The sequence below is a fragment of the Nyctibius grandis genome, chromosome 15, assembly GCF_013368605.1.
Source record: "Nyctibius grandis isolate bNycGra1 chromosome 15, bNycGra1.pri, whole genome shotgun sequence".
NCBI classification, from domain to species: Eukaryota; Metazoa; Chordata; class Aves; order Nyctibiiformes; family Nyctibiidae; genus Nyctibius; species Nyctibius grandis.
This window is the reverse complement of record NC_090672.1, coordinates 5,810,797-5,826,801: the sequence shown is the minus strand read 5'-3', so window position 1 is coordinate 5,826,801 and position 16,005 is coordinate 5,810,797. Positions and strand designations below refer to the sequence as shown.

At 56.8% G+C, this 16,005-nt stretch overlaps 1 protein-coding gene across 1 annotated transcript; it reads right to left on the bottom strand.

Moving 5' to 3' along the window:
- Positions 1 to 6,153: 6,153 nt before the first annotated feature.
- LOC137670522 (forkhead box protein J1-like) lies at positions 6,154 to 10,367 on the bottom strand. The gene is made up of 2 exons (XM_068413421.1): positions 9,930 to 10,367; positions 6,154 to 6,960 (listed from the first exon to the last, which is right to left on the bottom strand). The coding sequence occupies exons 1-2, from the start codon at positions 10,365 to 10,367 to the stop codon at positions 6,154 to 6,156; spliced, it is 1,245 nt and encodes a 414-aa protein (XP_068269522.1).
- Between the last annotated feature and the right edge of the window lie 5,638 nt (positions 10,368 to 16,005).

Here is a 16,005-nt window from a genome sequence, read left to right as displayed (position 1 = left end):
GGCTGGAGGAGCAGGAGCCCCGCAGGGCTGCAGCCCCCTACCCCAGCACGTGTTTGGAAGGATGGTGGGGAGGAGGAGGAGGAGGAAGGGGCAGCATGCCGAGCATCTCCTTGTGACGGCATTTACACAGGGGCTGTTGCATTGTGGCTCGGGTGAGTGGCTGCCAGCACTCCCCCCGCCGCAGGGCAAGCCCTGGCCTGCCGGCGCATTGTGCCGGCCGCGCCACTGGGAACGGCCGCTGGCAACAGCCCACTGACCCGTCCCGGGACTGCCTGGGGCGCAGAGGGAGACAGGGAGCTTTGCCGGGTGGGCTCCCCGGTGCCAGAGGGTGCACCCCCCGTGCATGGCCCAAAAACATGGCCAAAAACTCAAGGGTGCACATATGCTCCAAAGGTGCTGCCCCAGCATTGCTCTGGGCTGGATACAGCCTCTGGCAAAGCCCCACTCCCCACAAAGGGACCTAACCCAGCCTCAGCAGCATGAGCTGGGGGAGCAGGACCGGGGTTCAGGGCACAGGAGGATGCCCAGAGCGTGGGGGCTGCCCCCAGGGTGGCACTGCTTTTCCCACAAAGTACTTCAGGCCAGATAATCAGGTTCTGGTCCCTATCAGACCACCACCTTGCCCTGCCTCAGTTCCCCACTGGGGTGCTGTAAGCCATCCAAGCTATGTGAATGCCACAGGTCCCACCGGGCTCTGCAAGCAGTGTCAGGTTGGAGCTGGAAAAGCAGAAAAGGGGCTTTGCCCCTCTCTGTGCTCAAAGCCACCTTTCCCAGAGCCCCTGCGACCCCACAGAACTGTGTTTGCATCCAGCCTGATCCCTCCAGGCAAAGACATCGGGGCCCAGCCCTGGGGCCCATCACAGCCTGTCTGGGGTTTGCTATGGCACCTCCATCCCCTTGAATATAAAACCCTTTAAAAATCATTGTCGCAGGGGCAGGGAGTCCATGAGCTGCCCCCAAGCTCTGCCCCTCATCACAGACCTGGAGCCAGGCTGCCCTGGTGCCATCCCCATCCCCGTGTCTCCCTAACCCTGCCATACCCAGGACCAGAGCTCTCAGCCCAAGCGTGGTTCCCATGAGATTTCTCACCCATGTGAACTCCTGGATGCACATTTGGGAACCTGTTTTTTCCCAAACTTTGGAGGTTCATTCATTGCTATGCAAGGCGAGTCCATTCCCTACACCCTCCTCCATCCTGTCTCCCTCTTATCCTCCCCACTGCTCCGGCCATCCCAGCCTGGGATGTTAAAATGGGCTGAATTTTTCACGATGAGGGGAGGGGAAAAAAAATTTTAAAAAAAGAAAAATCTCAGGGTGGAGGGAGAACCCCTGAGCTGTGACCTCCTCCAAACCACAGCACCAAATCCACACAAGGAAAACAAAAGGCACGAGATTAGCATTTCCAAACAGAGCAGAGACGGCCCCAATCTTTGAGCTGTTTATTCTAGGCGTTGATTTTCAATATTTAGGATGATTAGCAAGTGAAAGCCGGCTGTTGCCAAAATGGCTCCGTGCCAGCCTCCCACTCAATGGAGGGGAAAGAAAGACACGGCAAGAAAAGGAGAGAAAAGAAGGGCTTATGTGTGTATTTCCCCCTCCCCGTGAACGGGAGATTGGTTTGGGGTGTCAATGTTTGCCCATCGGGGAGGGATGATGGATGAGGGGATGGCTGGGGAAATAGCAGAAATAAATAATAAAGGAATAATTGCCATGTGCTTAATAATGGCTGGGGCTGCGAAGGCTGAGTTCACAGAGAGTTTATGGAGCTGGGCACTTCCCAGACCCGCTTTGGGGGTTACTGGTGGTGGGATGCCCCAAAAGGCAGCTGGCTCTGGGCTGCAGTGGTCAGGTTTTTCATTGCACAATGCTTTGCCCACATGTAAAGCAGGGGAGACACCACCAGCTTGGGGGTCCCTAACCCATCGCCAAACTGTGCTGGGCGAGACGGAGCAGCCCACAGGGCTGGACCAGCCCCAGCCACAGGCTGCAACCCTGCTGCCACTGGCAAGCCCGGGCAGGCTGAGAGCTGCCGGGTCCCGACCTCCTTCCTGGCACCGTGCTTCGTCCCGAGCACACACACTGGCTTTTGTGGGCAGCAGCGTGGTGTCCTGCCTGCCTCTGCCACGTCCTGCCTGCCTCCGCGCCTGCGGGAAGCCACGCTCCCACCCCGCAGCACCCCTACTTGTGCACCCTCCTGGCTGCTGCTTAAAAAAATACCTCCCCCCCAACCCATCTCATTGGAAGAAAAAAAAATTCACGTCCAAGTTGGTTTTGTTGCTTTCAGAAGCTGAACAAAACGAGGTTGTTTCAGGCCTCGCCTGGTGCCTCCTTTATATTCACCCTTTCTCACTTAAAAACCCTCAACTGGCTCCGGTGGGCTGGGATATTTTTTCCTGGCATGGCTGTTTTTTGCAGTCCCCTGGCAGGGTGGGGGTGCTGGGGGCTCCTCTTTTTCCAGGGGGTTTAAAAACAGAAACTACACAGTTGTGCCTGGCAAAACAAAATAAGGAAGCGAATGGAGGGACAAGGGGGCTGCCAGCTTTTTGCAGCTCTGCCACCGCTACAGGGGGGAAGCAGAGAGAACCCAGGACAGGGATTCCCCATTGCCTTTTGGGGTCCATGGTCCCCAAGCTGAAAGGAGAGCCCAGATCTGCCTCCAAAAGCCCCCCCAGACACATCAAAGCTGTCCCCCACACAGATAATCCTACCTCATCCCAAGAGCCACATCCTGCCCTCCAAGCACAAGGCACACACAAGCCAAGGCCAACCCCTGCAGTGAGCCCAGCCCTTATTTTGGGTTGAGATTGGCCGGATTGGGAGCAGCTGTGACCACTGCAGAGCAAATGGGCAGCTCTGGGGCTGACTGCTGCAATGCCTGGTGCTGATGGGATGCAGTAGATCACTGGGGAGGTGATAGGCTGCTCTTCATGTGCTGCGGAGACAGGAAGGTCTGTGTCCCCAGTGCAGTGGGACATCCTGGAGTGGGTCCGTTCAAGGCACCAAGCTGGACGAGCCCCAGGCAGGGTCCATACAGGGATCTCTGTCCATGGAGATGCTCAGACAGGATCGGGGAGACCGGGCAGCCACCAGCTGGGGGCCAGACCACCCTTTTCCAGAGTCCTTCCAGCCCCCCTCTCCCACCATCCCAAGTGGCAGCACAGCCCCACAGCTGGGGCACAGAGGGGTGCCCACAGCCTGGCCCTGGCCAGCCTCGCACCCCCGAGCCAACCTCCCCTCCCCATGGGGCTCCCCAGACCTGCTACCCCTCACCCTGCCTGCGCCAGCAGCTGAGCGTACGCTGCTTTTCTTCCCTGCCTTGGCAGAGCCCAACTCTCCTCGGCGTAACTGGCCTTGCAAGGCTTCAGCTATTCCTGCAGCTTTTGTGCAGCTCCTCTTGCTGCCCTGTACTCAGGAGGGCTCAAAAGCCACTTGTGTTTCTCAGGGCATCTACAGGGCCAGGTGGGGACGTGGCAGAAGCAGAGTGACAGTCCCAAGCACTCACACCATGTCACCTCCAGAAGCTCCCCGCAGGGGCAGGGAAGGATGCTCCAGGGGTTGGGAGAAGCTCCCAGGACTCAGGGCATGGCCACCCTTGTGCCACAGATAGTGTGTAACCATTGCCACATGGGTGGTGGTTCATGACTGTTTCCCCGCAGGGAATTGCTGTGCCACCACAGAGGTGGGGTGACAGCACCCCTGTACCAGGGCCGGGTGTACAGCCGGGGCTGGGCTGGTGAGACGTACCATTGACAGGCAACACCCCCATACCTGACAATCAGAAGGGCCAGTTCCCTTTGAGGACATGTGTAGGTCAACCTGTCATGGTGAGATTACCTTCTATTGGCATTGTACCCATGAACTTAGCAAAACCAAGAGGCTTGCATGTCTGGCAGGCCCTAGATGGAAGCAGAAAGACCCACTGTATCAGTGCCTGGTGGATAATCCCAGACTTGTAACCCTGAAGCCCATTTCCAAGGAACCAAGGCCCAGCTTTCTGTTTCTTACAGGACAATGGAAACATGGATCACCTTGATGCTCATTCTGACAGTGACAACGCTGACCAACGCAGGCAGCACAGGCCTGGATGACAACATGGTAGCGACAACAATGGTGGGAATTCGATCGAATGATGAATCTAACCTCCATAACGGTTTGTCTGAGGACACAGCCTCAAGCTTCGCCAGGGGAGCTTCAGGTTGGACATCAGGAAGAATTTCTTTTCAGAAAGGGTTATTAGACATTGGAATGGGCTGCCCAGGGAGGTGGTGGAGTCACCATCTCTGGATGTGTTTAAGAAAAGACTGGACATAGCACTTAGTGCCATGGTCTAGTTGACAGGGTGGTGTCAGGGCAACGGTTGGACTCGATGATCCCTGAGGTCTCTTCCAACCTGGTTGATTCTGTGATTCTCTGATTCTCTGATTCTGTTTACCTACCCCAAAGTCAGCAGAAGACCCCTTAACAATTTTTGTGCAAGACATTAACATATCGCTCACTCTTGAGCTCACATGGGAACAATATAACAATTACAGCTGGTAGTTCAAAAGGGCTGAGGAGAGAGGTTATACCTGTATTGTCTATAGTTGGTTTATGAGTGACCAGACGACCAACTGATCACTCGATGACCAGTTAAATCATTAAACAGATTTAATGAAATAAAGAAATCAATATAAATGACAACACAAAAGAGACAGAACTATACTTACCGACAGAGCACCAGCAAGTTGCTCCAGGAATCACAATTGTTGGAAAGGAGGAACAGGGAGAAGAGGCAAGGAGAGCAAGAAGAGCCCCAGCTCTTCCCCCCAAGCCCTCCCTTTTGTAGGGAACTGGATGTTGATGCCATAGAACACACCTGTGGGGCAGCCTGGGGCAGCTGCCCTGGATTTATCTGCTAAGGGCCTTGATCACCATGGCTGGCCACCAACTGAAACCAAACCCCAATGAAAGCAGGACACACCTCTATTCCCAATTCTATCCAGCCATCCCTGGGCCAGCCTGTACACGGGCTGCGCTCGCTCTTTGCCCATTTCCCGGGAAGGGTCCACGCCACACAAGTGGGGGGATCGTAGACCGAGGGATTTACGGAAGGGATGGCAAGAAGCCGCAACACGACTTGGGTGGTGGATGGAATCGTTATTTTGAGTAGGAATTGCCCCAGTACAAAACCAACAGGCCAGTTTGGAACTAGGCTTACAGCTATGGGCTTTAGCCAGTGCTACGTCTGATGCTCTGAAGCTTTGAAACCATCAATTACAACATACCAGTCAGATGACCATTCCAAATCGAGCTTTATTAGACCTGTATTAGTTCTGCGACACCAAGTCCTGGATCCTTAACAAAACCTGCTGCTGATGCTGCTGCAGGAATCCTCGCTCGCGTGGTCTTGGTTTACAGAACAGTGCACAACAAACCTTGAAACGGTGAAAATATAAAACAACTCCCAAATTGTATGTCCCCTACACCCCCCCCCACTATTAAGAAATTCTAATGCTAAAAATAGAAGTCTCTTTGAATATATAATATATAATAGATTATATAAAAACATCTAAAGAGGCAGACTTGCTGAATTTATAGACCTTTTCTTCTTCCATAGGCACAAGACAGGAGAGAGGTTGAAGTCAGAGAATGCAGAAGGGATCTGTATTTACCTGCTAGCGAATTATCACACTACACCTACCAACTACACGAGACAGAAAAAGGAAAGAGAGAGAGAAACACAGAGACAAAAGGGTGAGGAAATTGCACTTAGTCTAGGGAGTGCTAAGCCTCCAGACATCTCATGTCTTGGATGGGATTTAGCAGGTGCTGTCCTTTAGCCCTCAAGGAACACAAGCCGTGTCCATTTCCACAGGAAAAAAAAAAAAAGAATCATGTTTCTTCCTTTAAAGGTAAAAAAATAAGTAGCGTTATATTTCTTCTCTTGAGGAAACTCACGGACTAGAGACTTCTGGTGTGGCCTATAAAGATATATCAAACAGCTCCTGTGGTGGTTTCTCCCCCCGGTGTTTCTGTGAATAATCTTATGATGGAGCTGGTAAAAGTCACTATGGATGTCTCTGTCTCTAGAAAATCTTGTCCCTTTTAAGTCCCAAGGCCATGGGGGGAGCATCCTACTAAAGTCTGTGTGGGCTTTGAATGCTGACTGGTGTCTTACAAGAGAGATGCCAGGCTGCTCCAGTTGCTCACATCCGCTGGCAAAGAAGTGTCATTGAGTTCAAACACCTGCTCCACTTTGACGGGGCTGAAGAGGTAATCGGTTGTCTTTTCGTCCCAGGGATGCTGCAGGAAAGAAGTGGCCATCAAGTTTTCATCAAGGTCCAGGTTGTTCTCGCTGGATTCAGTGAGGAGCTGCTCCTGATCCTGCTCCCAAGGACCGTCGATGTGGTGGCCGTGTACCATCAAGTCCAAGTTGTGCGTTATGGGGCTGGTTGGTGATGTGAGCTCCAGATCACCAAAAGTGGAGAAGTCTCCGTGCAGGCTTGTGTTGAAGAGGACTTCCCAGTCAAAGTCACCTTTCAGTGATCCCAGCTCCCTCTCCTCTTCTTCGGTCAGCAGGGCAGAGTCAGAAAGCCGAGGCACCTTCTCCGTTCCCTTGGGCAAGGGCTGCTTGCGCTTCTGCCCTGCTTTGCCACCCACTGGATTCCGGTTCCGGTCGCTGGTGGCTTCTTCAAACTCTTCCAGCAGGTACTGTGACTCCATGTTGATGTTGTGGATGTTATTGGAGGTGTAAACCGAAGCAGGTGGGCTGGCGATGCTCTGTGCCTCTTGCTGGGCTTTTTCAGTAGCGGCCGGGTGGATCTTCACTGAGGGCGTCCTCCGCTTCTTGAGGCCACCGTTCTTGAGCCGGTCGGCATATTGGGGGTCAAGCTTCCAAAAGCCGCCTTTCCCTGGCTCACCCTTCTCCCGGGGCACCCTGATGAAGCACTTATTCAAGGAGAGGTTGTGCCGGATGGAGTTCTAGACCCAAAAGAGGAAAAAGAAACAAGGTTGAACGCGTGTCTGCTGCCGTAGCACCCTGCCCGTGTGGGGAGGCTGGTGGAAAAGCACATTTTCAGCAATGACCTTTGGAAAAGAAAGCACCTGAGTCACCCAGGAGCATTTTCTTGCCCCCTGTCTCATCCAGCCAGATGTGGCAGGAGCCAAGGGGTTCAAGCTAGGACCTGCCAACCAAGGGGGAGCTTTTGGGCAGCTCTCCTTGCTTTTAGTCTGGGACCATGGGGCCTTGGATCATGTAGAGCACTGGGAGAAACCATTCAGACTTGCTGTAGGCATGTAGCTAAGCTGGAGGAGTTCAGGTCCTCCCTGATGGCTAAGGAGGAAGATGAGTGTCTTTACACTGATGTGGCCACAGCCCCATTACAAGTGGCAACACCATGGGGGACGGCATCATCAGGGCCCCTCCTTGCATCCCCCATTTCATCTGCACCTATTACTAGTGTTGAAGGGAAAATATTTGGCCAAAACCTAGGCACCAGGCCTCCCTGCAGCCGGGCTGACACAAACCAGGTGGGCAAAACCAGAGAGACACGCGGGCTGTCCAACCGCAACCCTGTGTGTCCCCAGAGGTGCCTCCTGGCCCAGGAAAGCTCGGTGTGGAATCACCACATCTTCGTCAGCCACCGCTCAAATGAGCTGGAGGAGGGGCGGGGAAAAGGGGGCAAAAAAAGAAAAAGAGGAGTTTCTGCTCCTGTCGAGCTGTTCTGAAACCCTGAATGTGCCTGGAGTGATGTGAATAATCAGAAAGGAAACTCAGTTATTGGGTAAATAACCCAGCGCTGGACTCCAACTCCAAAGCCAAGACTGTATTAAGAGATTGGATATGGTAGAGGTGGGGGTTTTTTTAATGTTGCCTGGATATCTTTATGCTTATTCATCCATAATCCGTAGTGCCGACCAGGAAAAACAAGGCTTGAATGCTTAGAGCTGTTGAAAAACATGCGCACGCACACACACCCCAAACCCCTCCTCTGGGCTGAAGCTCCTTGGGTGTGTTGGCTCCTCTCCAAAGCACTCAGCTCCCGCAGGAATATATCCATCTCCCCCCGGAGTATGGGTGGCGTGACCTTTGCAGGCTGTCTTCACTGACAGGAATTGTGGTAGAGGATGAGAACACAGCCTCGAAAAAAAGAAAGGAGAAAAAGGAAAAAAAACAAAAGGAGAAAAAGCAAGGAAAAAAAAAGAAAAAAGAAAAAAAAGAAAAAAGCAAGGAAAAAAGAAAAAGGAAAGAGGAGAGAGAAGAGAAAAAAGGAGAAACGAGAGGAAGAGAGAGGAAGAGAGAGGAAGAGAGAGGAAGAGAGAGGAAGAGAGAGGAAGAGAGAGGAAGAGAGAGGAAGAGAGAGGAAGAGAGAGGAAGAGAGAGGAAGAGAGAAGAAAGAGAGAAGAAAGAGAGAAGAAAGAGAGAAGAAAGAGAGAAGAAAGAGAGAAGAAAGAGAGAAGAAAGAGAGAAGAAAGAGAGAAGAAAGAGAGAAGAAAGAGAGAAGAAAGAGAGAAGAAAGAGAGAAGAAAGAGAGAAGAAAGAGAGAAGAAAGAGAGAAAGGAAGAAAGCAAGCAGCAGCAGGAGCACAGATATCCCTGCAAACAATCCAGGCCGTGGTAACTCCAAATTTACAGTTTAACAGAGTTTTCCAAGGGTCCGAGACTTGCAGGCTGAATTCTCCCCTCCCCATCCCAGCCTTCCCTCAGCCTGGGCCGCCCTCCGTTATTACCCGGGCTGTTAACATATTTATCATTCCTGCCTGCGCCAGTCTTGTGAACCCCCTGCATCTCTGCAGAGAGGGATTGAAAACTGACCTTCTTTTTTTTTAACAAACATATTTAATTAAAAACTTGGTGATTATCCAGCCGTGAGTTTGCAAGAGAAAGTCACCACGCTGGCACACAGCTCCTCCTCCCAAATCGCTCCCCTGGGACCCCCAGCACAGGAGAGGTTGGGGGACCCAGGTGGCCCTGGAGAGGGACCAGGGAGTTCCCTTCCCCGTGATGGGCTTCAAGAGCCACTGGAGACCCACCTGCCCAGAGAGAAGGTGAGCAACACCTGGGCAGGGGCTTTGCAGTGGCTCTGCCCAGCCCTGCCAGAGGGAGCACTGCCGCCGGGATCGATGGCACCCTGCGGCTCTGGGCTGGGAATAACCCGAGCAGAGGAACAAGCCGCCCCGGTCCCTCCTGCCAAGCTACATCCTAGAGGGCAGCGAGCCAAGGTGGCTGGGAAAAGCCCCTGTGCTTCGGGCTGTCCCCAAAGCCAGTGAGCCTGGGGGCTGTCCCCTACCCCCTGGGGACACGCTCATGCTAGCTGGGGACAGCAGCCCTATTTTTGCCCTCTCTTGGGCTTCCTGCTGAGGCCTCGCCAGCTCATCACAGCGATGGAGCCTCCTTTGCCTGTCCAAGGAGACAGGAGACCTGCCCTCTGCCCTGCTGGGAAAGCGGCAGCATTCCTGCTCTGAACCTCCCCAACAAGGGATTGGTCCAACAAGCGGCATCTCCCCGGGGGTCCTCTCCATCCCTCTCCTACACCTGGTCCTCAGCACCCAGAGATGCTCGACCTGGCGATTTCCCGTGTGCTCAGCCCCAAAGGACTCGGGACCCCACGAAAGCTGCGGAAAGGTGGCGCTGGGATCAGAGACATCTTCACCCAGAGCCGAGAGGAACCAAGGGACCAGCAGCGCAGCGGTTACCTCCCTGCTCCCAAAATGGCCCTGAGCTGTCCCCAGTAATGGCTCCTTCCCTCTGCCACCCTCGTGGCCGTGCCATTTCTGCACACCCAAGCTGTTTCCCGTTACTGCCCTTCCCCAGCGCCTGCTGGTGCCGCTCTCCTCCCACTGGGATCCAGCATCCCCGCGGCACCTTGCCTGGCACGGTGGAGGCTGTGGAAGGCCCCCCCCACCCCTGTGGGGAGAGGGGACGAGGCAAAAGGTCTCCAAATGTCCTACCTGCCAGGTGGGATCAGCGTGTCGGAAGTAGCAGAAGTTGTCAGTGACCCACTTGTAGATGGCGGAGAGGGTGATTTTGGGCTCGTTGCTGGCTTCCATCGCCATGCTGATGAGGCTGGCATAGGAGTAGGGCGGCTTGACGTGCGGGTTGGTCTTGTAGTCAATGTCCCCCGCGAGCTGAGGGTGCATGGCCGTGGCATGGTGCAGCGTCCTCGAGGTGGAGGAGGAGATGGGGTTGCAGGGAGTGTGGGGCAGGCCCATGCATGCCGGGTCAGCTGCCAGGGGCGAGCAGGGGGCAGAAAAGCTGGGGATCCTGTGACAGTCATGGGGGTCCAGGCCACTGGGGCACCAGGAGGGCTTGGCCATGCCGGTGTTGGCGACTGAGAATTCTGACAGCCACATGAGGCTGGTCAGGCTGTCGTCCAGCTCATCCTTCATGCGGTCCTTCCGCTGCCTCTCCTTTGCTGCCTTCCACCATCTCAGCCACTCCTCCTCAGCCATCCTCGGCAGCTCTCGCGCTCACGGGGGGCACGCAGAGAGCAGGGAGGGCACAGGACAGAGCCTGCAATAGCAGCAGGGAAAGGGTTGAGGCTCCCCGAGGCGGAGCTGCTTTGCGGCCCCTGGGGCAGGGCTGGCTCTGGGTGCTCCCCGTGCCGCTGGGCGAGACCCATCCCCGGGTGCTGCGCACCGGAGCTGCGATGCCTCCCCCGGGGTGCTTTGGCAGCCCTGAACCTCGGGGCAATTCCCTCAAACCCCGGCACCCCCGTGTCACCCCAACCGCGGGGGGCCGGCGCTGCCCAGCCAGCCTTCGGCTGAAGAAATAAAGAATAATAAAAAACCCACCACAACAAAAACCCCTCAAACACCCCAAACCCAGCCCTGCCATCCCACAAAGCCAGGATGTTTCTCCCACTCGCTGCCAGCAGGACAAAACGATCTCAGGATCCAGCACCTGCACAAAATACCTAAAAGTTCCCCCCTCCGCTCCCACCTTCCCTCGGTTTCATCCTATTCCTGCTGCTCCCTTCCCCCGGTCCCCCTAAAACACCCCGGGGCGGGGCTGGGGGAGCGCGGACCCGCCCCACACACCCCCTCGCTCCGGGCAAAGCGGCAGTTGAGCCGTCGGTTGGTGCCGGCTGGAGGGACGGAGCGTCCGGCTCCGCTTTTGGGCTGCAAACCCCGAGTGCGGCGGGTCTGAGGGAGCAGAGAGCCGCCCCCGGGAGCCCCGAGAGCAGGAACCTTCCTGCCGCGCTCGTTCAAACGGGTTCCCCCCCCCGCCCAAAATCGGGGTTTTCGCCCCAAAATAAAGCTCGGGGCAGCGGCAGCTCGTTCGGGTGCCCGATGCCCAGGGTCAGCCCTGAGCCCCTGCAAAGCCCCGTGCCCGCAGCGAGGGAGATGCCGGCAAGACTCGGTGCGGTGGTGGCGGGGTGGGTCAGGGGGATAAAAATAAAACCAAGAATAAGAAGAAAAATAAGAATAAACACCCCCCTGGGCAAACCTGCCACCCCATACAGCCCGGCTGAGCTCTCAGCAGTGCTGTCCCACGGGCCTGTCCCACCACCCTCCCCACCGAGCCCACCGCTCCCCGCTGCTGTCGCCCCCCCCCCCCGCCACCGTCCCTTACCCCCTCCTGGCGATGTCCCCCAACTTCCCGAAGTTCACGAGCGAGCAAGAAGCTTCTGGAAAAAACAGGAGGGGGAAAAAAACCCACAAAAACCAAAGAGAAAAAAAAAATAAAAAGGCAAAAGCCAAAACAAGGCCCCCAAGGCCGGGGCTGGCGGGGGGGGTCAGTGCTGTCCCCCCCGGGCGGGCTGTCCCCGCGGTGCCAGGCCCTCCCGCCCCGCCGCCGTGATTTGCCGCCCGCCCCGCGGCTGCCATTAAGTAGCTGCTCCGGGAGGCTTCACGCGTTGCCGCGGCGACGCTCCGCCCCGTCAACAGCTTCCGGCGCCGCCATTGGTCCCGGCGTTGCCATGGGGACGTGGAGGGTGCCGGCCACCGACGGCTGAGCCTTGGCCATTTGGGGACATCCCCCCCCCAGGACAGGGGGAGCTTGGAGGGGCTGGTTGTGGTACCCAGGGATGCTGCGGGATCCCACAGCCGGGGCCAAATCCTGCCCCAGCAAACCCCCAACCTGCGTCCTGGCCCCCCCCACCCCGCCCCGGGCTTGGCACAGGGGCAACCCCAGCCCTTTTCCTCCTACCTGTGCCCCCATCCCGCTTCTGACCCCTGAGGAGCCCACAGCAATGAGGGCAAAGCTGAAGGGGGGGCTGGCAGACCCCCATATTAAAGGATGGGGTCTGCCTTTATTTAATTAAAAGGATTTACCATGTGCTTCTATAAGAAATCCCTGATCCCCTCCCACTGCCAGCCCGAGGGCTTTAACAGAGAGCAGTGAGGGACACCCCCCCCCTCCCGAACAGAGCACCCCACAGCCCAAGGCCTGCCCTTTGTGGGAGTGGGGGGCTTTGGGGTGTCTTGGGGAGGTTTAAACACCAAGCACTCCTCCTGTGCCTGCCCCACAGGGGAAGGACATTGAGAGCATGGGGCAGGTGAGTGGCTGGACCCACTCTCAGGGGTTGCTGCTACCTGAAGTGGTGTGTACAATAAGGGATTTTTCCTGCCAGGATCCCCAGGGATTTGGGTAAGACAAGTTGGGGGGCTCAGACCCTCTCCCCAGCACACGGGCAGGTGCCACTTTGCTCATGGTGGTCCCCCAGTGGCCACAGACGGGTGCTGGGACCAGGTGTGGAGGAGGGAGGAGGCAGCTCCCAGAGGAGCAGAAATTTCTACTTCACTTTTCAGTGATACCCAGAAAACAACCCCAAACCTCAGTTTTCTGCCCTTCTAACAAGTCAGCCCCCTCGGGAGCAGGACCTGCCCCTGCAAAAACGCTCCCAAAGGCAGCGAGAGCTCAAGGGCTGGTATCCCACACAGCCCCGACCTTTCCCAAACAGCCTGGTACAAAGCACTTCACGCCTCAATTCTCCCATCCCCATCCTCCCACTTCACAGGATCTGGCCACCTACAAGCCCTCCCTCTGCAGCTGCAAGGTGCTGCCCCCCCCCTTTAAAACTAAATTACAATCCCCTCCTTGCAGCCCCCCTCACCTTCAAGGCTTCAGCTCCCAGCACAAGTTTTCTTCCCCAGCACTCAAGGGATTTCTCCTGCATGAGCACCAGCTCCTTAGTGCTCCGCTTCTCCTTCTTCTCCCCCAGGAAAGGTCTCCTCTGGGTGTCCTCATCTGTCCCAGCAGTGCCAGGGGCCACAGAGCCTGTGCCACCTGCCTGGCCATGCCGGGGGGAAGACACTACCCCAGGCCAGGCTCTTCCTGCAGAGGTTTTGTTTGCATTTGCACCTTCTCCATCCTGGGGGGGCTCAGAGGAGGCAGAATTTAGGATGGTTGGGTAATAGGAGTTAGAAGGGACCTTGGGAAGTATTTTAGGAGATGGGAAGCAGCTGGGCTGGTTTTGGGGAGGTGCCTGGGTGATGATGGGTGGGTGGATGTTCCCAGCCACCAAGCCCCCAAGACCCCAACCGCCCTCACCTTGTAACCACGGAATTAACTCTGGATGCTTTGTCAACATAAGATACCCTTTATTAAACATACTCTTAAAATCCAAAACATGCTCAAAGCAAAGTCGTAAGCAGCAATCTGGTTTCCTTCCTTAAATCCCTGACGGGTGGGTTGCTAGAACAAGGGGCTGTTGCCTTTCACCCCACACTGCTGCCACTGCAGGCTCCTGCCCACCCCTCGTCCCTTCTGGGTGGCAGAGGATGGTGCTGGTGTCACCCACGCCAAAATCCCGTCTCTCCCATGACATGGAGGAGGATGCTCATTTCTTTGCAGCGTGCTGCCCTACCACAGCCTCCTCCCAGCTCCTCTCCATCACTGTGCGCTCGCCGGCAGCCACGGCCCTTCTGAGCAGCACACATCTGCGCACAGCAGCCCTGGTCTGCAGCCACCCCATGAGCTCACCTGGCTGCTCCTGCAGCCCTGGGGACACGCAGCTTGGAGCAGCGGGAAAACCCTCCCTGTCACCTCCCAGGACCCTCCTGAGCAAGGACCTGCCTCTTCTGCCCTGACCTGCCGGCAGTCACAAGCACCTTCGCAGCCCTATGCCGTGGTCACTGGCCAGCCCTGGAGGGCTCTTGCTGTCCTCCTTGAAACCGCAAGGAAGGGTGGGCCACCCTTGGAGCATCAGCCTGATTTTCCCTCTCCTGCCCATGCCAGAGGGTGTGGGAACAGCCGGCCACCTGCAGCCCCCCTGGTTTTCTCAGCTCAGCGTGACGGTGAACCCCCAAAGCTCCCCTTGTGCCCAGCACGGTGCTGCCGGCTCCTCGGGGCCAGGACACCCAAACCTGTGGGTAGCCCCACCATGGCAGCACGTCCCTGAGCAGGGCACAAGCCTTGTCCCCTGCCGCTCCCACCCTCTCTGCTCCGAGCAGCTCCCATCCCACGGGATGGCAGTTTGGAGGCGTCACCCCCCATCACGCGCCCAGCTCCAGGTTCCCAGGGAGAAATTTGGGAGCTATTGAGCTGATGGGAGACATAGCGGGGGTGGAGGGAGCCTGGGGTGACCAACACTGACCCCCAACTCTGTCAGGACCCACACTGGGGCCACAGAGTGAGCAGCTACCATGGCCCCAGCTATAAGCCAGGCAGAGAAAAGACCCCCCTGGCCCCAAAAAGGGCTTTATCCCCCGCTTCAGGAGCCATGGCCATCAGCACAGCCTGTGCTCAGCCATGGGGACGGGTGGTGGGGACCTGCTCCCCGCACGCACCCCACAGCTGCTGCGGGACGTTGCTTTCACTGCATGAACATCTCTGTCCAAAAATAGCTCTGAAACATGTTTTTCTCCTGCAAGGAGGAGGTGGCCTTTGCTATTGCATCTGTGTCGGGGGGTCTCCCCTGGCTCGTGCTGCTGAGAAAACCAAGGGGGGGAAAAAGGAGGGGCTCAGCCTCCCACCCCGGGCTGGCCCAAACAGCTCCAGAGCTCGCTAGGTTGGGATGCTGGGTCTGATGCTCCCCAAAACGGCTTCTAATTGTCCCTGATGCTCTCTGGAGCACAGCCTGGCCTTTGCCAACGGCCCCATCAGGTCCTCGAGGTCTGTGGCTGTGTCCCTAGTCCATCCATGTCCCTGCGTGCCCGTCCCCTGGAGTAAAACCTGCTTGTGCTGTCAGCCCAGCACTGGCCTGAGAGCAGGGGATGGACGGAAAGGATGGAGGAGTGGGGATGGAGGGGTGGGGGGCAGCTCCTGAGGGAAAGGATGGAGGAGTGGGGATGGAGGGGTGGGGAGCAGCTCCCGCACCCTCATCCACCCCCTGCTACAAAGTGCGATGGAGAGGGCAGGAGGGGTGAGATCGGGGGTGACATTTTTGGCACTTGTTCCAGAGAGAGGGCACAGCCCCAGGCCCCCAGCTCACAGAGGGGTGGAAGACAGTGAGGTTAAATTAGCGATGTCTTGGGGGCTGCTGACCAGGGAGAGGGGGGACCAAGTCTCCTGCCCACTCCTACCACCCTACTCCATCCCCTGGGGAAAAGCAACCTTGCAGGCCCGGCCCAAGAGCCCATGTGCTGCCCAGGAGGAGAGCGGAGGGAGAGGGAGCTGGGGGGGAGGGGTCACCATCATTAATGGGGACAGTCCATAGCGTGGCATGGGGACATCCCACAGCGTGGCAGGGACACATGCCAGTAAACTTAGGGGGGCCAGCCCCCCCATGAAGGTCACCAGCTCATGCACCAAAGATGCCAATGCCAACACTCATCCTTAACCCACATCCCAGGCACCCTCATCCCATCGTCCCCCTCTGGCCACATCCCAGGACCCCCTTTGTGGGGTGACCCCGTCCCATCCCACTGGGCGCTGCTCCGCACGCTGGAGGAGAGAAGCCCAGCGGTGAGCGATGGCCAGGAGCAGGAAGGGACCCCAGCTTGTCCCCATCGGGGCCAGAGGATGGGAAGGTGCTGATGTGGGCTCCGAAGTGACGTGGCTCTTGGCTCCCCTCTGCACAGGGGAACCAGGGAGAAAAGTCAAGGTTACCGTCTTTTCTTTTGAAAATCAGTCCTGCTACAG

Coding starts and splice junctions, on each gene's coding strand:
- LOC137670522 (XM_068413421.1), bottom strand. CDS start 10,367: ATGAAGGATGAGCTGGACGACAGCCTGACCAGCCTCATGTGGCTGTCA. Junction 6,961..9,929: donor ACGCTGATCCCACCTGGCAG/GTAGGACATTTG, acceptor TTTTGGGTCTAG/AACTCCATCCGGCACAACCT.